The 19,934-nt window shown below is 46.7% G+C and overlaps 1 protein-coding gene across 1 annotated transcript in view; it reads right to left on the minus strand.

Moving 5' to 3' along the window:
* Nucleotides 1-357: 357 nt before the first annotated feature.
* Nucleotides 358-19,934, minus strand: part of LOC137536748 (uncharacterized) — a gene marked incomplete at its 5' end in the record, with an annotated part of 49,516 nt that continues 29,939 nt past the window's right edge. The window contains 2 exons of the mRNA XM_068258964.1: nucleotides 358-415; nucleotides 19,320-19,498. Coding sequence (XP_068115065.1) covers nucleotides 358-415; nucleotides 19,320-19,498 — 237 coding nt within the window. The remainder of the gene's footprint in view (nucleotides 416-19,319; nucleotides 19,499-19,934) is intronic.

Here is a 19,934-nt window from a genome sequence, read left to right on the forward strand (position 1 = left end):
TCATGGATCTGAGTCATGGATACTGGCAGATTCCAAGCATGTCTGAAGCGCGCAAGGAATCCTTGTTCATCATGCCCTTTGGCCCACATGCATTAATACAGATGCTTTTTGGAGTGATGAATGCCCCAGCCACCTTTCAACAAGCCTGGAGTGACCTGTTGAAAGGCCAGCGCGGTTGTGCAGACGCTTACCCGGATGACATCACTGTGTTCTGCCCAACATGAGAGCAACACCGCGATCCCTCATCCCTGGTACTAGGACAGCTGTCAGCTGCAAATGTGACTGTTGGAACAGACACAGATCAGATTGCCATGACTGAGATGAAGGGAGAGAGTGGGGCGATGCTGCAGTTAGGAGTCACCCCGTCTCCCGGAGTAAACCCTGGATCAGATGGTCTTTCTCGCTGTGGCGAACCCTACAACACCAAAGGAGTAAGTTGCTCAGTACAAGGCATTGTGGGAATGCCTAGCCCCACCACAACGAGTTCGGGGGGAGGTGTCACGATTCCACGAACGCCATTGCGGCAAGCGCATGTAAAGGTGCCCAAACAATGATCCAGAGAGCCCCTTTAAATTCATTAGCCTGCTGTTAGAAAATGAGTGTTTTCCCATCTCACAACCCCTGCACTGGGGGAATGTGAGTGCTTGTTTACACTTCCTGAAGATCCCCAATAAAACCCTAAAACAAGAGCCATTCACATAGCACACAAATCTTCTTCAAAGGCGATACTAGCTAGGCCTGGACAAACAGGCCGGGTCGTAAACTCATTAGGATCCATTCACATTCCTGCATCTAGCCTGAGGGGAGTTAGAGGGTTAGAGAGAATGAATTTTAATTCACCTGGATATGAAGGAATAAGTCATTCAGACATTTTACTAAATTATTCAGTTTTCTGTCGAGGCTAGCCATTACAAAATTAGCAGACCATAATTAGTAATGATTTGTGTGTGGTAGAACCAATCAGAACGTTCCTACCATTATTCGAAAACAAGCAACAGTGTGATTTGCCTCGGGTTACCCCAAGATGCACATGTTTGGTATCTGTGTGACACAGAGAACGCCAGAAGCGCGCCCGTGTCACTCGCTGCAGGTTTTGGTCGGCTGTTGCCGAGCTATGATCATCCCAGTTATTTCCTATTCTTTCCGCTTGTCATGACAAAGGGCAGGAGAAGGTATACAACACCCATCTCCTTTTACAACTTCGCCCTCTGGGAGAGGAAGAGTTAAAACCAACAATGCTGGACAGAGAGGGGAGTCTTTGGCCCAGCCATCCTGTACCATCACGGATTTGGGCTGGATGATAAAAGGATTAATACCTATTCCACAGAACTTTCCAGAATTGGACTATATATCTCCGTGGGACTTACCCCAAAGGACACGGTAACTTGACAAACTGCTCAGACTGTAATCAGCTATTATTATCATATTGAACCCTTATTATTTCTGTATCCATTTGTTTCTATTGCTATATTTTGTTCTGAATTATTTCTTTAAATAAACGATTTAAAAATCGTTCGTCTAAGTGCTGTTCTGAAACAAATCTCCGCCAAAAGAATTCACATCTTCAGAGAGACATGTTACCATAACTGTTTTGATATTAAATATTATTAGTTTTGCTATCTCTAGAAAGGTTGTCTAATTAACCCTTTTTCCTACAGGATTTAGCTAGAGTTAGAATTAGCGCATTCGCACGCTTTTATTGCGGATTGGTGGCAGCGACCTGGCCTCTATATGAGAGCACAGATTGTATCGATTGTATATACAATCAAAATTGAACTGTGTGTGGACTCACCAACCAATCCAAAAGGTTACTTTGCCTGCAGTTCTGACTGCCTTCAGGATTCCCTCAGGGTCTGAGGCTTTATGGTAAACTGCAGCCAAGGGGACAGGAATTGGTGGGTGACTGCGCATACGTCACATTGCCGGCAGCGGTGCGACCAATCTTTGGCGTCACTCTGTTCACCCTATTACAAACCATCGGATGTGTCTATTCCCCGAATGGTAACGGTGTCAGATTAGACAAGATTGGCGCGCGTTGTCGCATTATTACCTGACGACCCAGCAACCGGTATTTTAACGTCAACTTGCTCACAGTCTTACAAGCCATCAGAGGCGATTAATCCCTGATGGTACTGCAGTAAGTTAGACGAGATTGCGGGGCTGTTCGTCACACTCAGCTAGTACAGATAGACTGAGCACTCAAGGGATGAGTGACAGCCTGGAAGGTCGAGCAGGCCAGGTCGGCAACACACGAGCAGATAAGGTACAGAGACAGAAGGCTGATTCGGTAACCGGGCACAGGCAGGGTTTGGCAACAGGTAGGCAGATATGCAGCGGTACCGAATCAGTAAGCAAGAGAGAGGTCGACAGAGCAAATAGTCATAACATATATAGAACAGAGTCCTAGCCTGGGGTGTGAGGTCCTTGGTCTCGACACCCGGGAACTAGTCTAGAGAATAACACAGTAATGACACAGTATTCCTAAGCTCGGGTGTGAGGTCCTTGGTCACAACACCCTGGAACTGGTCTAAAGTATAACACAGCAATAAAACAGTATCCCTAAGCTTGGGTGTGAGGTCCTTGGTCACAACACCCTGGAACTGGTCTAAAGTATAACACAAGCGTAATCTGGCTAAGTGTGAATTCCCAGGTCCTCCTGGTTCTAACACACTGTGGGATCTGACTGGTCTGAGTGCTCACACGTAAGTATTCGCAACGGCAGACAACCAGCAACTGACAGGCAAGATTTATATATAGTGCAGCGCTCCTCAGCGCCGCCCAGCACCACTCAGCCAATCACCCACTGCGCTGGGATCAGCTGATCATCCTGATCAGCTGATCCCTCTTCTACTGGCATAAAGGTCCTGCCTCCCAGCGCGCGCGCATAGCTCTCCATCTGTGTGCACTAGAAGGCTCAGACAAACCAGACGCATGCTGCTGTGTGGAAACCGCCGGTCTGAACGCGGAGAAGCGCGCTGCCAGACCGCGCGTCGGTGTCTCCGCAATCCATTACAGTACCCCCCCCCCCCCCTGAGGAGTGGACTCTGGACACTTCCCACCAGGCTTCCCAGGATGTGAGTCATGAAATTCTTTCTTTAATTCCTCCGCATGCATGCGACAATCTGGCACCCAAGTTCTTTCCTCCACACCATATCCTTTCCAGTGGACCAGATACTGCACGGAATTCTGCACTAACCGAGAGTCCAGAATCTTTTCAATCTCATATTCTGGTTGGTCATCAACCAACACGGGGGGGGGGGGGGGGGGAGAGGAATCCACGTGCACTGCTGGCTTCAATAGAGACACATGGAATGATCTCACACCTCGCATGCTGGCTGGGAGATCAATCGCGTAAGTGACATTATTAATTTTCTTGGACACTGGGAATGGTCCTATGAATCTAGGACCCAGTTTGGGTGACAGTTGCTTCAAGGCCAAATGCCGAGTGGATACCCACACCAGATCTCCTGGAGAGAACTTCCACTCTACGGACCGCCTTTTATCTGCCTGTCTTTTCTGGGTTTGGAAAGCTTTCCCCAGGTTCTTCTTAACCATTCCCCAAATCTCCTTCAAAGCCCTCTGCCAATCCTCCAGGGCCGGAAATGGTGTAGACGCCACCGGCAACGGAGCAAACTTAGGTGATCTTCCCGAAACTACCTGGAATGGGGAAAATCCTGAAGAAGAGCTTTTCAGGTTGTTGTGCGCAAATTCTGCAAACGGCAAAAATTTTACCCAATCGGATTGCGCATCTGCAACATAACATCTGAGAAATTGTTCTAGGGATTGGTTAACTCTCTCGGTCTGGCCATTGGTCTGTGGGTGGTAGCCTGATGAGAATGCAAGATCCATATCCAGCTGATGGCAAAAGGCTCTCCAAAACTTAGATACAAATTGGACTCTCCGATCTGACACTACATTTTCTGGAATGCCATGCAGCCGGAAAATGTGCTGGATGAAGAGATCTGCCAATTCCTGGGCCGAGGGGAGTCCTTTCAAAGGAACAAAATGAGCCATCTTACTGAATCTGTCTACTACCACCCAAATGACCGTCTTGCCCTCAGACCTGGGGAGTTCTCCCACAAAATCCATGGACAAATGGGTCCATGGTTCACTTGGACTGGTAAGGGTTGTAAAGTACCAACAGAAGCCTGACGAGAAGGTTTACTCCTAGCACACACTGCACACTCGCTTACAAACTCCTTACAATCTGTTGCCAATGTAGGCCACCAAGCACATCTGGCCAGTAAATCCTGAGTTCTGGTGGCCCCGGGATGACCAGCATTCTTGTGGGAATGAAACAGCTGTAAGAGTTGTAGACGGAAAGGCAGTGGCACAAACATGACCCCATCAGGCTTCCCCTCTGGAACATCCTGTTGGTAAGGACTCAGAGTGACTGACCAATCCTTCCAGGTCTCAGTGGCTGCCAGAACTACCTTCTGAGGTAGAATGGTCTCAGGGGCTGAGGGCTGTACTGTCTTGGGCTCGAAACACCTGGACAAGGCGTCGGCCTTGATGTTTTTACTACCAGGGGCATACGTAATTACAAATCTGAATTATGCAAAGAACAGGGACCACTGAGCCTGACGGGGGATAAGTCTCTTGGCACCCTCTATGTACTCCAGATGTTTATGCTCTGTATAAACTGTGATAGTATGTTCTGCACCTTCTAGCCAATGTCGCCATTCCTCAAAAGATAATTTGATGGCTAAAAGCTTCCGGTTGCCTATATCGTAGTTTTTCTCTGTGGGTGAAAACCTACGAGAGAAGTAGGCACATGGGTGGAGTTTGCCCTGTAAGCCTGATCGCTGAGACAATACAGCCCCCACCCCCACCTCTGAAGCATCAACCTCCACGATAAAGGGGAAAGTGACATCCACATGTCTTAATATAGGTGCGGAACAGAACAGTTTTTTCAGTGTAGAAAAAGCAGCATGTGCCTCTGCTGACCAGTTGTGAGTATCAGCCCCCTTCTTGGTGAGACTGGTGAGGGGCGAGACTACTGAAGAGTACCCCTTTATAAACCTCCTGTAGTTGGCAAAGCCCAGAAATCTCTGGAGTGCCTTCAGTACCACAGGCTGAGGCCACTCCAAGACAGCAGAAACCTTCCCTAGATCCATAGAGAGGCCAGACGTAGAGATAATGTACCCCAAGAAGGCAACAGAGGTTACTTCCAAAAGGCATTTCTCTAGTTTAGCGTAAAGCAGATTCTGTCTTAACTTCCCTAGAACAAACTTAACATGCTTTCGATGTTCCGAAAGATTGGATGAGAAGATCAGTATATCGTCCAGATAAACTAAGACGAACTTCCCCAATACCTCCCTGAATACCTCATTAATCAACTCCTGGAAGACGGCCGGAGCGTTGCACAACCCGAAGGGCATCACCAGATACTCGTAGTGCCCGTCGGGCGTGTTAAAGGCCGTCTTCCATTCGTCACCATCCCTAATACGAACTAGGTTGTATGCACCTCTCAAATCTAGTTTCGAGAAAATCTTGGCGTTAGTAACCTGATTGAATAAATCGTCAATCAAGGGTAAAGGATAACGATTTTTCACTGTGATTTTGTTTAAGCCTCAATAATCAATGCAGTGACGAAGGCCTCCATCTTTTTTTTTTTTACAAAAAAGAATCCTGCCCCTGCTGGTGAACGAGAGGGACGGATGAAACCCTTAGGCAAGTTTTCTCTGATGTATTCCTGCATTGCCAGTTTCTCAGGCCCAGACAGATGATAGAGGTGACCCCTGGGAGGCATACAACCAGATCTTAAATCGATGGGACAGTCGAAGGTACGGTGGGGGGGGGGGGGAGTTTATCTGCTGATTTGGGACAGAATACGTCAGCAAATTCTGCGTATTGTTTTGGCACACCTTTAATCTGAATCTTGATGTTACCCATGGTTACTTTCACTAAACAGTGATGATAACAATGGGTAGACCAGCTCGTTAGCTAGCCTGAAACCCAATCTATCTGAGGAGAGTGAAGTTGTAACCATGGCATGCCAAGAATGATGGTGGAGATTGCCATACACAGGACCAGAAATTGTAGATTCTCCTTATGTAGCACCCCAACGCTGAACCTCAATTTCGGGGTTTGAGACAGGGGATGTCTACTTTGCAGAGGAGAGTCATCTACTGCAGTGACAAAAACCTGTTGGTCTAATGGGAGTGTAGGAACCCCCAAATTTTTTGCAAACTCGTAATCCATAAAGTTAGCCGCTGAACCAGAGTCTATGAAAGCTTCAGTGGTAACAGTCTGGCCCTCCCATGTGACAGAACAGGGAAGGAGCAAACGATTATTGTTTAGAGGTATTGACTGCGCGCCTAGGGTATTACCTCTGACTACACCTAGGCAGCAGCGTTTCCCGACTTTTTGGGACAATTCTGCACCTTATGACCCTCCTCTGCACAGTATAAACAGAGCTGTTCTGTTTCCCTGCGATTCTTTTCCACCCGTGTCAATTTGGACTGTCCAATTTGCATTGGCTCTGGCGGAGGTGAGACGTGTGGAGGAGAGGCGTAGGAGACATACCTTACAGTGTTCTTACCCCGAGTTTGTTTCTGATAACGTAAACGGCGATCAACCTGTACTGCTAAAGCGATTGCCTCATCAATAGATTTTGGTTCAGGGTGTCCCAACATCAAATCAGAGTCTGCGTCTGACAACCCTGATAAAAAACAGTCTAACAATGCAAATGTCCCCCACCTAGCTGACACAGACCACTTCCTGAATTCAGCTGCGTAGACTTCTACCGGATTCTTGCCTTGATGCAAAGTTTTAAGCTTCCGCTCAGCAGTGGAGGCAATGTCTGGATCATCATAAATTATGGCCATGGCCTTAAAAAATTCCTCAACTGACGTTAAAGCCTCATGCCCTACCTGAAGGCTATATGCCCAAGTTTGAGAATCCCCTGACAAAAGGGTCTTAATAAATGTAATTCTCTGTGCCTCAGTTCCTGATAAATTGGGTCTTAGCTCAAAATACGACATTACTCAGCTTTTAAAGTTCTGAAAGTCAGATCTATGACCTTTTGGGTACAGACATACTTAAGTCTGTAACTGGAGGGGATCGCACTTCCCTTACATAGCCGTCTGAAGGACCTGTATGGACCCAGACAATGCAGTGATCTGGGTCTGATGACCGTCCAGCACCCTGATGAAATTCTCCACCGAGGTGGTGAGTGCATGAAGATGGCTGTTGAGTGCGTCCATTTTGTTTTTCAGGTCTGCCGTTCTGTAACGATCGGTGTCAGCACACAGAGAGAATCTGATTATTGATGATCTGCAGAATCATCAATAATACAGATGTATACTTGATTATGGATGATCTGCAGAATCACCAATAATACAAGTATGACTAACCTCTGGACACCTAATGAAGTGTAAGTGTTTGATGTAACTGTAGGCTATCTCCCGTGAGGCTGGAGACGCAGGCAGCTCGGCCAGGAACCACCTGAGGGGCAGGTGGCCCTCGGCTGTGCAGGAACTATCTCCTTGAGAGAGGGAATAGAGAGAACCTGGCAACCAGTGATACTAGGTGATCAGATATAGACTGTACTGCAGCCAGGGGGCTCCAGAGGAGTAGAGGCCACTGGCTGCTAGCAGGCCCGGACTCTCTGAGGAGCAGGAGTCCTAACAGCTAACTGACACTTGGTGGAATAGTATCTCAGCTAGTACAGATAGACTGAGCACTCAAGGGATGAATGACAGCCTGGAAGGTCGGGCAGGCTAGGTCGGCAACACACGAGCAGATAAGGTACAGAGACAGAATGCTGATTCGGTAACTGGGTACAGACAGGGTTTGGCAACAGGTAGGCAGATATGCAGCGGTACCGAAACAGTAAGCAAAAGAGAGGTCGACAGAGCAAATAGTCATAACATATATAGAACAGAGTCCTAGCCTGGGGTGTGAGGTCCTTGGTCTCGACACCCGGGAACTAGTCTAGAGAATAACACAGTAATGACACAGTATTCCTAAGCTTGGGTGTGAGGTCCTTGGTCACAACACCCTGGAACTGGTCTAAAGTATAAAACAGCAATAAAACAGTATCCCTAAGCTTGGGTGGGAGGTCCTTGGTCACAACACCCTGGAACTGGTCTAAAGTATAACACAGCAATGTCACAGTATCCCTAAGCTTGGGTGTGAGGTCCTTGGTCACAACACCCTGGAACTGGTCTAAAGTATAACACAAGCGTAATCTGGCTAAGTGTGAATTCCCAGGTCCTCCTGGTTCTAACACACTGTGGGATCTGACTGGTCTGAGTGCTCACACGTAAGTATTCGCAACGGCAGACAACCAGCAACTGACAGGCAAGATGTATATATAGTGCAGCGCTCCTCAGCGCCGCCCAGCACCACTCAGCCAATCACCCACTGCGCTGGGATCAGCTGATCGTCCTGATCAGCTGATCCCTCTTCTACTGGCATAAAGGTCCTGCCTCCCAGCGCGCGCGCGTAGCTCTCCATCTGTGTGCACTAGAAGGCTCAGACAAACCAGACGCATGCTGCTGTGCGGAATCCACCGGTCTGAACGCGGAGACAGCCGCCCCGCTGCCAGACCGCGCGGCGGTGTCTCCGCAATCCATTACAACACTACTTGAAACTGTTCATGTTTTGTATATATGCTGTATGATAAGCAAATACAATTTTTTATATAAAATCATATGTTGAGTGCTCTGATTCATTTCAAAGTATACCGTCAATCTATAATTACTGTTATATATGATAGCAACGCTTTAAGGGCTGGTCCTTTACTGAGTTAGCAATCATGAAAAAGGCAAGAACCACTCAGGTATTTGACAGTGGCTGCAAATGTATTCCAGGTAGTTTAAGTTTTGCTTGTGGAGTATTGTATAAAGATAATATAGCGTTAATAAAGGGTCCAGAGAACCCCATCTTATTTAACACCTTATAAAGGTATGGCCATGATACTGAGTCGAATGCTTTATGCAAATCAAGGCTCAAGAGGAGCAATCGATTGTCAAACTGTTTGGCATCTGGTAGTATGTTACAGGCTAATCTAGTATTGTCTATCATTTGGCGTTGTGGTATAAAGCCTGCCTGCCCTGGTGAAATCAAATGGGTTATAATAATAGACAATTGGCCATGATCTTAGAGAAAATTTTAGTATCGTTATTGATCAGTGATATGGGGCGAAAGCTTTGAGGAAGAGAATGATCTACATTAGGCTTAGGAATAAGAGTAACAAATGCTTGGGTTAATTCACTGGGAAACGTTACCCCTTCTAGGGCCTCATTATATAGTGAGTTAAGTTTTGGAATGAGAATATGGTCAAAAGTCTTTAACCACTTCGTCCATAGGTCAGTAGATATACGTCCTCTGGGACTTCATCTAAGCCAAAGGTCAGTAGATCTACTGACCTGTCCAGAAGCAGTGCTGTGCTGGATTGGGCTTGCTCCTGTGCACATTTCTGGCACTATCTGATGCAGGGCTAATTGGTGAATGGGAATATAAGTTTCCTGAGCTAATGAGATTGATTTTTAGTTACTATTAAAAATACTTTTATTTTCTCATTCATAGTGAAAAGCACACTGTGTAGCATTATTTCAGAATCAAATATCTTCACCATAAATTGTGACCGGAACATAATCCAAGTTTTGTGATAAGCAGTAAGAATAGCCAAACAAAATGTGTGTTTTTTATCTACAGTAGCATTTTTTATTTTTAAACTGGAATTGGTAAAACTGAGAAATACATGTTTTTTCTATTTTTTTTATTTGTTTTCCCATTAAAATTCATAGAAAACAAAATTGTTTGAGGAAAAAAATGGCATACAATGAAAGCCTAGTTTGTCTTGAAAAAAACAATATATATTTCATTTCTGTGTCATTAGTAGGGACAAAGTTATTTCTGATTAAATAGGGACATAGCTAAACTGTCAAAACTGCGCTGGTCAATAAGTTGAAAACAAGGTCTGGATGCAAAGTGGTTAAAATACAGACCTGAAAAGCCATCAGGGCCTGGAGATTTTGCATTCTTTAAGGAAGATATGACATGTGCAATCTCTTGATTAGATAACTTACCATTTAAAAGTTCAAGCTGATCTGGAGTCAGTTGAGGTATAGGTAAAGAGTATAGCCAACCGTCTGTCTCAGTAGTTGAACCCTCCTGAGAAGCTTGAAAGAGATTTTTGTAAAAGGATTAAAATATTTCCATCACTTTAGTAGGGTGTGTCTCCAAGTTGCCATGTTTGCCTCGTAACTTATACATGTGAGGAGCTTTGTTTAATTGCTGCAATTTTCTTGCAAACATAGCACTTGCAGAGTTCCCGTTTAATAAAAATGTTGCTCTAGTAAACTTGAATAATTTCTCAGTATTTTCTGAAAGCAGAGTATTTAAAGTCTTCCGTTTCTATCTAATTTCAGCCAAAACTTTAGGATCTGCAGTGACATTATGTTATTTATATAGGTTGTCAAGCACATTAGTTAATTTTAAGACAGCAGAGAGTCTTTCCCTTTTTCGCCTAGATGCAAGTTGTAAAAATGTACCCCTAATAAAGGCTTTGTAAGCTGCCCATATAGTGTCATGCTGCTTGCTGTTCGAATTTCTGCTGGTGTCACACTATGAACTTTATATGAACTTCCGCGGTCCACCAGCAGAGGTCTCACCTCATCTTTGGAACTCTGTGAACAGCCACCTGACCATTGTCATGCTGCTGGTGTCACACTATGGACTTTACATGAACTTCCGCTGTCCACCAGCAGAGGTCTCACCTCATCTCTGGAACTCTGTGAACAGTCACCTGACCATTGTGCAGTATTTAAGGCTGCCTCTGGCAGAAGAACATTGCTAGATCATTTTGTGCTGTAGGCCTTCTGCTCTTGTCACCCGTCCTTGTTCCTAGCTCCTTGCTTCCTGTATCTAGTATTGATCTCCTGGTATCGACCCCTTGCCTTGTCTGACTACTCTCTTGCTCACTGTCTTGTACACTTCTGATTTTCTGGTCATTGATCCTGGTTTGTACGACTATTCTCCTGTGTGCTGATTCTGCTGATATGTGTCTGTATATATTGCATTACTATTGCTATTGTATATATTGTGTGATCCGTGTTCCTGTGTATGGCTATTGTATATATTGTGTGACCTGTGTCTGTGCATATTTGTTGTATATTAGTCAGGGTGATATCGGGGCACTGCTGTCATTGTACGATTGCATGCATATTGTTTCTATGTGTATTTGCACTTCTGTAAATAAACCCGTTCATTCACCATTAAATCCAATCTGTGCAGACCTCAGTATTTCCTTACAAGTGATCTCTATTTCTTGTTTTGCCTTGATAAGGATCTGCGTGCACATATCCTTACTTATAGATCCTATTGAAGCTTCCCCATTATTGTTAAATAAAATGTATTCTTCCAGGGCCTGATGTATTTCCCCTTTATTTTTGAGATCTTGGAGCAGTAGCTCATTTAGCCTCCAATTTTATTTGAGGAATGGCATACCTAAAGTTTGTACTTCACCAGTAAGAATATGGTGGTCAGATCATGTACATGAAATGATAGTAGAGGAGCTTGCATTAGCTAACAGCACTGGGGAGACCATAAAGTAGTATAACCTTACATAAGTATCTTGTGGATTAGAGTAATACGTATATGATCTATCATTAAATGTACGCCATGAATCAGTTAACTGGTGAGTATGTAGAGCGTTACGTAATGTTTTGGGAAGTAATCTGCTTCTGTCTGAATTTTGGCTCTGGTCTACTGATGCATTATTGTATAGTGAGCAGATTTTTGTAGGCTAAACCTGGGACGGGGGGAATTGGGGTGGGGGGCGGCCGAAAAATGTGCGCGCCGCGCCGAAAAATGTGGTGTCTGCAGCGCGCGCGTGAAAATGGGCGTGGCCATGACATTCTATGGGCGGAGCTAACGTAATGATGCAACAGCGAGGCATAAGAAAGCAGTGTTTACGCCGTGATGTGGTCAAACGTGGATTCACATCATAGGTGTGCAGAAACTGTGTGATGCTATTTAATAGTATGCCATAACCCCAAAGCAGCAAACACAGTGTAACGATCGGTTAAGCACAGAGAGGATCTGATTACCGGTGATCTGCAGTATCACTGGAAATACAGATGTATACCTGATTATAAGTGATCTGCAGTATCACCGATAATCCAATATACAAGCTAACCTCTGTTCACCTGAGTAGAGTGTAGTGATTTGGTGTAACAGTAACACTTTGAGGACAAGGCCTCAGTGCAGTCAGGAATACTGCACGGATTCCTTCCGCAGACCCGAACTCTCCGAGACGGGAGGAGTCGGGCTGACAGCCGGAAGGATAATCTGAAAGTAACCCTCTGGCGGAAGGGTCACAAACAGAACGAAGAACCGCCTCTAACAGTAAGGTCGGTTCTCGAGGTCGGACAAGCCAGGTCGTACACACACGGACAGCTAAAGTACAGTATCAGGAGGCAAAGGCGGAGTCGAGGTACAGGCAGGGTTCGGCAACAGGGTATTAGATATATCGAGGTACAAGATCAGGAGGCAGAAACAGAGTCTAAGGATGAGCCGGGGTTCGGCAACAGAGTATCAGAAATATCGAGGTACAAGATCAGAGTTCAAGCGGATAGTCAGGCAGGCAAAACGTCATAACAGATAATCACAATCAAACTAGTACTTTAAGCTATCAACAGAATCTAGCTAAGTGTAGGATTACAGCTCCAGCAGGTCCCGGCACACTTGCGGATCTGACTACGGATCTGGGTGCTCCCACATAAGTGATCGCAACGCCAGACACCAGAGAAATGACCAGCCAGCCGTATATATACACAAACCTCTCCCCAGCACCTCCCCAAGTGTAGAACCAATGAGGAGGGGGGAAAGAGTCAGCTGACCAGCCTAGCCAGCTGACTCACTTCTGGCAGCGCACGCGCGTCCTCCTGAAACTGAAGGGACTAAGAGTCCCAGCCACAGCAGCCCCGCTCTGCGGAATCTCCGCAGCGGGGACATGTGCGCCAACCGCCGCACTCCGCTCTCTGCCATGCTTCGCACGGGTACAGCCGCCTCAGGCTGAGTGGAGGCGGCTGCCTCCCCGTGCTTGGCTCCATCGTGCGCGGAAAGAGCCGCCTGCCGCTGACTCATGGCGGCGGCTCTTCCGCAGTCTCTGACAGTACCCCCCCCCCCCCGAGGAGTGGACTCCGGACAGCTCCTTCCAGGCTTTTCTGGATGTAAAGTGTGAAACTCCCTTCTTAACTCATCCGCATGCATGCGAGTCCCTGGTACCCATTGTCTCTCCTCAATGCCGTACCCTTTCCAATGTACTAAATATTGTACCGAGTTCTGAACAATGCGTGAGTCCAATATTTTTTCCACCTCGTACTCAGGTTGGTCCTCCACCATCACCGGAGGAGAGGGAGTGGGACCCACATGAACCGCAGGTTTGAGTAAGGACACATGGAATGACCTTACACCCCACATGCTGGCAGGAAGATCAATGGCGTAAGTGACGTTATTAATTCTTTTGGTCACGGAAAATGGACCCACAAACCTTGGACCCAGTTTGGCAGAAGGCTGCTTCAGGGTCAAGTAACGTGTGGACACCCAGACTAAATCCCCTGGCTGAAACTTCCACTCCACGGACCGTCTCTTGTCTGCTTGACCCTTCTGACTCTGGAATGCCTTCTGCAAGTTCCCTTTAACAATTCCCCAATTGTCCCTGAGTGACCTCTGCCAATCCTCCAGTGCTGGAAATGGAGAAGAGACAACTGGAAAAGGGGAGAATTTAGGTGACCTCCCTGTCACAATCTGGAATGGAGAGAACCCAGATGAGGAACTCCTTAAATTATTTTGTGCGAATTCCGCGAAAGGCAAAAATTTTACCCAATCACTTTGTGTCTCCGCAACGTAACATCTTAAGAATTGCTCCAAAGACTGGTTAATACGTTCCATCTGCCAATTTGTCTGTGGGTGGTAGCCTGACGAAAAAGACAATTTCATGCCCATTTGGTGGCAAAATGCCCTCCAGAATCCAGACACAAATTGGACTCCCCTATCTGACACAATGTCTTCCGGAATGTCATGCAGCCGGAAGACGTGAATGATAAACAATTCGGCCAGTTCTTGAGCCGAGGGGAGTCCTTTCAGGGGCACAAAATGGGCCATTTTGCTAAAACGGTCGACTACCACCCAAATGACCGACATGCCCTCAGACCTGGGCAGTTCTCCCACAAAATCCATGGACAAGTGGGTCCATGGCTCACTCGGAGTGGGCAAAGGCTGCAGCCTTCCTACAGATGCCAGCCGGGAGGGTTTACTCTTGGCACAGACCACACACTCCCTGACATACTCCTTGCAATCCGTTGTCAAAGAAGGCCACCAAGCACACCTGGCAATCAGGTCCTGCGTTCTGGCAGCTCCAGGATGACCGGCATTCTTATGGGCGTGAAAGAGTTGCAGGACTTGTGAACGAAACGGCAGTGGGATAAACATGACCCCTTCGGGTTTCCCCTCAGGAACATCCTGCTGGAAGGGGCCCAAAACCTCTGTCCAATCCTCCCAAGTCTCCGTGGCGGCTAACACTAGTTTCTGTGGGATGATGGACTCAGGAGCGGGGGGCTGTGCTGTCTCTAGTTCAAAACACCTGGAGAGGGCGTCTGCCTTGACTTTTGCTGCCTGGAGTGTACGTGATTATAAACCTGAACCTCGTAAAAAATAGGGACCACCGGGCCTGACGGGGACTTAGCCTCTTAGCCCCCTCGATGTATTCTAGATTCTTGTGGTCGGTGTAAACTGTGATCGTGTGCTCTGCCCCCTCTAACCAGTGGCACCACTCCTCAAATGCCAACTTAATGGCCAGGAGTTCCCGGTTGGCGATATCGTAATTTTTTTCTGCAGGTGAAAACCTACGGGAAAAGTAAGCGCACAGGTGTAATCTGCCCTGCAACCCAGACCGTTGAGACAGCACCGCCCCCATCCCAACTTCTGAGGCATCAACCTCCACGATAAAGGGAAAGGACGTGTCCACGTGCCTCAAAATTGGTGCTGAGCAAAATAATTTCTTCAAATGAGAAAATGCCGCCACGGCTTCAGGAGACCAGTGGTTGGTATCTGCCCCTTTTTTTGTGAGACTGGTAACAGGGGCAACTAACGTGGAGTACCCCTTAATGAACCTCCTGTAATAGTTTGCGAAACCTAAAAATCTCTGTAGGGCCTTCAACCCCACTGGCTGTGGCCACTCCAACATGGCTGTGACCTTGGCAGGATCCATTGAGAGGCCTGAGGTGGAAATTACGTACCCTAGGAACGTGACCGTGGTCACCTCAAAAATACACTTTTCCACCTTAGCGTAGAGCTTATTTTGTCTTAATTTGTTCAGGACAAATTTCACATGGACCCTGTGCTCGGAAAAATTATTGGAATAGATTAATAATAATTAACGTCTGGGCTGATGACACTCAATCACAAAATGCAAATGAACTAATAAATCTCATGGGTGGACTAGGCTTCACACAAGTTGTAAAATCTGCTACCCACAGAGGAGGGCATACGCTAGACTTACTGTTCCACCTTGGAATGGACATTAGTAACATAACAGTAACCCCAGTGGTGTGGTCAGACCATCACATAATACAGTTTACTATTGAACATCACCCTATCAAGCAGCTCCCTAAAGAAACAATCAAAATCCGTCCCCTGAATAAATTAACACCGGAGAGGATAACTGCCAACCTGGATTTTACAAATCTGCTCCACAGTCAAATGGACCCAAACACTCTAGTAACCCAGTACAACAACACGATATATGAAACACTTGACAGTATTGCCCCATGGCACACCAAATCAGCAACCAAAAAGCAGAAAGCTAATTGGTTTGACAAAACCATCATGAATCTAAAAAAGAAAGGGCGCAGACTTGAAAGACAGTGGCGTAAATCAGGGTCTGAGGAGCACAAATCTAGCCTAATTCAACACCTCAGACAATACCAACAAGCAATAACCAAGAAAAAATCAGACTTTATCTCGCACAAAATATCTACAGCCAACAACAGAGCTGGTCAACTCTTTCACACAGTGGAATCACTCTGCAATCCTTCCTGCCTAAAAGCCCCAACCACATTCTCCAGGGAAAGGTGTGAAGAATTCTCTGCCTTCTTCACAAACAAGGTGTCTACCATCCGTGCCAGCATTACACCAACATCAATTGACCACTGGACTTTGCATCTGCCTACTACCGTACCACCATGGCAAGTCTTTGACACTCTGAGTGAAGAAGATTTTGGAATTCTCATTCAAAGTCTCCGCCCCACTACCTGCGACCTGGATCCTGGCCCAACTGGATCCTTAATGCAGTGCCCAGAGCTGATCAGGCCAGCACTTCACAAAATCACTCAGTGCTCCTTGCAAAGTGGACTTTTCCCAGAAGAACTAAAGAAAGCAATCATAAAACCCCTCTTGAAGAAACCATCACTAGATCCTGATTCTGTAACCAACTACAGACCTGTTGCGAACTTACCATTCCTATCAAAAGTTATCGAGAAAGTAGTCGCCAACCAGCTGGAAGCCAGGCTTACAGATAACAACATCTTTGATACTTTTCAGTCAGGATTCAGGAAAAGGCACAGCACTGAAACAGCATTAGTCCGAGTAATGGATGATCTACTTACCGCAAGGGAAAAGGGTGATTGCTCAATTTTGATTCTTCTTGACTTGTCTGCAGCATTTGATACTGTGGATCATGAAATACTAATCCAGCGACTGAAGAATTACTGTGGCCTAAGGGGTACTGTTCTTAGCTGGTTTCAGACCTTCCTATCTGGCAGGACACAGCAAGTATGTCTGGGCACACACTACTCTAATCCAGTGCCACTTCCCTATGGAGTTCCACAGGGTTCTGTACTATCACCATTACTCTTCGCAGTCTACATGCTCCCACTGGGCAAAATAATCCAGAAATATGGCTTAGGATACCATTGTTATGCAGATGACACACAACTGTATCTGTCCTTCAAGCCTGGCACCCAAGACGCATCAGCATCCATAAATGCGTGTCTAGTGGATTTACAAAATTGGATGAACACCAGCTGGCTGAGGCTGAACTCTGACAAAACAGAGGTGTTGGTGGTAGGTGGTCCACACATGATGGATAAAGTTCAAAACGCTCACCACCTCAAACTAGCAATTGGGGGAGATACTGTACAGTATAAAGACTCTGTGCGAAACCTTGGGGTGATCCTGGATGGGAATCTAAAACTCAAACAGCAGATATCAGCTGTCGTCAAGTCTTCCTTCTTCCATCTAAGAAATATAGCGAACATCAAACACCTTATACCAGCTGAAGACCTACCTGCCCTGGTTCATGCATTTGTATCCTCCCGCCTAGACTACTGCAACGCCCTGTTCATCGGATCTACAGAAAAGGTTCTGCGACCCTTACAGCTAGTACAGAATGCTGCAGCCAGACTCCTAGCCAATGCCCCCCGCAGTTCACACATCACCCCAGTACTGCAAACTCTTCACTGGTTGCCAGTAAAATGGAGAATCAATTTTAAGATCTGCCTGCTGACATTCAAGGCTCTACACCACATGGGACCCAAATACATAGCGGATCTATTGGAACTTTATGCCCCTCCACGCACCCTCCGCTCTGCCAACAAGATGAAGCTGATTATTCCCAGGATACACTTAACATTTGGTGCTCGGGCCTTTTCCTACGCAGCCCCTACTCTATGGAACTCACTTCCACAATCAGTACGAGAGGCTCCCTCTCCGGACAGCTTTAAAAAACGGCTAAAAACTCACCTCTTTTCCCTAGCCTTTGAGACTGCATAATGCAGGGTCACAGCGCTTTGAGTCCCCAGGGAGAAAAGCGCTATATAAATATTATTGTTATTGTTATTGTTGTTAATATATCATCGAGGTATACCAGTACGAATCTACCCAATACCTCCTGGAATACCTCATTAATTAGTTCTTGGAAGACGGCTGGCGCATTGCACAACCCGAAGGGCATCACTAAGTACTCGTAATGCCCGTCGGGTGTGTTGAAGGCCGTCTTCCATTCATCGCCCCTTCTAATGCGGATTAGATTGTATGCCCCCCTCAGATCCAACTTAGAAAAAATCTTTGCAGTTGTGACCTGCGTGAATAAATCGTCTATCAAGGGTAACGGATAGCGATTTTTCACCGTGATTTTATTGAGACCCCGGTAATCGATACAAGGTCGAAGACCCCCGTCTTTCTTCTTAACGAAAAAGAAACCGGCCCCAGCAGGCGACCGAGAAGTTGTCACGGATGTACTCCTGCATAGCCATCTTCTCGGGACCGGACAAGTTATACAGGTGACCCCAAGGGGGCATACAGCCAGCACGGAGATCAATGGGGCAATCGAACGGGCGATGAGGAGGTAACTGATCAGCAGCCTTGGGGCAAAATACATCAGAAAACTCGGAATATACATCGGGAACACCCTCCACGTCAATATTGGTCTGACCCAATGTCACCTTCCCTAAACACTGTTGGTGACAATGATCGGACCATTTGGTTACCTGACCCGTAGCCCAGTCTATCTGTGGAGAATGGACCTGTAACCATGGCATGCCTAGGATGATAGTGGAGGTCGACATATGCAACACAAAATCTGTAGTTGTTCCCCATGCAGAACCCCTATCGTGACCTTCACCTGCGGAGTCTGTGACAGGGGACGATCCCGTTGCAGAGGAGAATCGTCTACTGCCATGACCTGAATGGGGGGACTTACTGGAGTGAGAGGAATACCCAACTCCTGAGCAAATTCAGCGTTCATAAAATTAGCCGCTGAGCCAGAATCAATAAAAGCCTCAGTGGCTACAGACTTATTCTCCCATGTAATCGTACAGGGGAGAAGTAATTTCTTCTCTTTTTGGGGTGGAAATGATGTACCTAGCGTGTCACCCCCCACTACTCCTAGGCTGACCCGTTTCCCGGCTTGTTAGGGCAGTTTTGCACTCTATCTATGCCCCACTTCTGCACAACACAGGCACAGTTGTTCTGTTATTCTCCGCCTTCGTTCCACCTGGGTCAGTTTTGATTGACCAATCTGCATTGGCTCGGGTGGAGGCAGTGCCGGAGAGGCTGAGACAGATGGAGACGGTGTTGCTAAGGGTGCAGCGGAAGGTGACGCATAAGATGTCACCCTGGCCCGGTGACTGCCCCTAGTCTGCCTCTGATGGCGTAGCCTACGGTCGACTCGAATGGCCGATGAAATGGCCTCATCGATTGTTTTAGGCTCGGGTAAGGTTAACATTAAGTCGGAGACCTCCTCCGACAACCCAGATAGGAAATAATCCATCAGGGCATAGGTGCCAAATCTGGCGGTAACTGACCACCTACGAAATTCGGCCGCATAATCTTCGACTGGACCCTTGCCTTGCCGTAGGAGCTTGAGTTTCCGCTCTGAGGTCACAGCAAGGTCTGGGTCGTCGTATATTACGGCCATAGCCTTAAAAAATTCCTCCACCGAGGTCAGAGCAATATCTGTAGGAGGCAGGTTGTATGCCCAGGACTGGGAGTCACCAGTTAACAAGGTTTTAATAAAAATGACCCGTTGGGTCTTAGTCCCCGAGGATCGGGGTCTCAACTCGAAATATGATTACACTCTACTCTTAAAATTCTGGAAGTCAGACTTGTGGCCGGAAAATTTATCAGGTACGGGCATACGTATGTCATCACTAGGAGGGGATCGCGCTGAATCAACTGATGTCTGGAGGGTTCGCACGGAGCCTGAAAGGGCGTCAATCAAGGCTTTGTGCTGGCCCAGTGCTTGATGGATGCTATCCACCGAAGTGGCAAGCACAGTCAGAGGATCAGCGCGTGTATCCATTAGTTTTTTGGTCTGGCGTTCTGTAACGATCGGTGAAGCACAGAGAGGATCTGATTACCGGTGATCTGCAGTATCACTGGAAATACAGATGTATACCTAATTATAAGTGATCTGCAGT

Source organism: Hyperolius riggenbachi, chromosome 10 (assembly GCF_040937935.1).
Source record: "Hyperolius riggenbachi isolate aHypRig1 chromosome 10, aHypRig1.pri, whole genome shotgun sequence".
NCBI lineage: Eukaryota > Metazoa > Chordata > Amphibia > Anura > Hyperoliidae > Hyperolius > Hyperolius riggenbachi.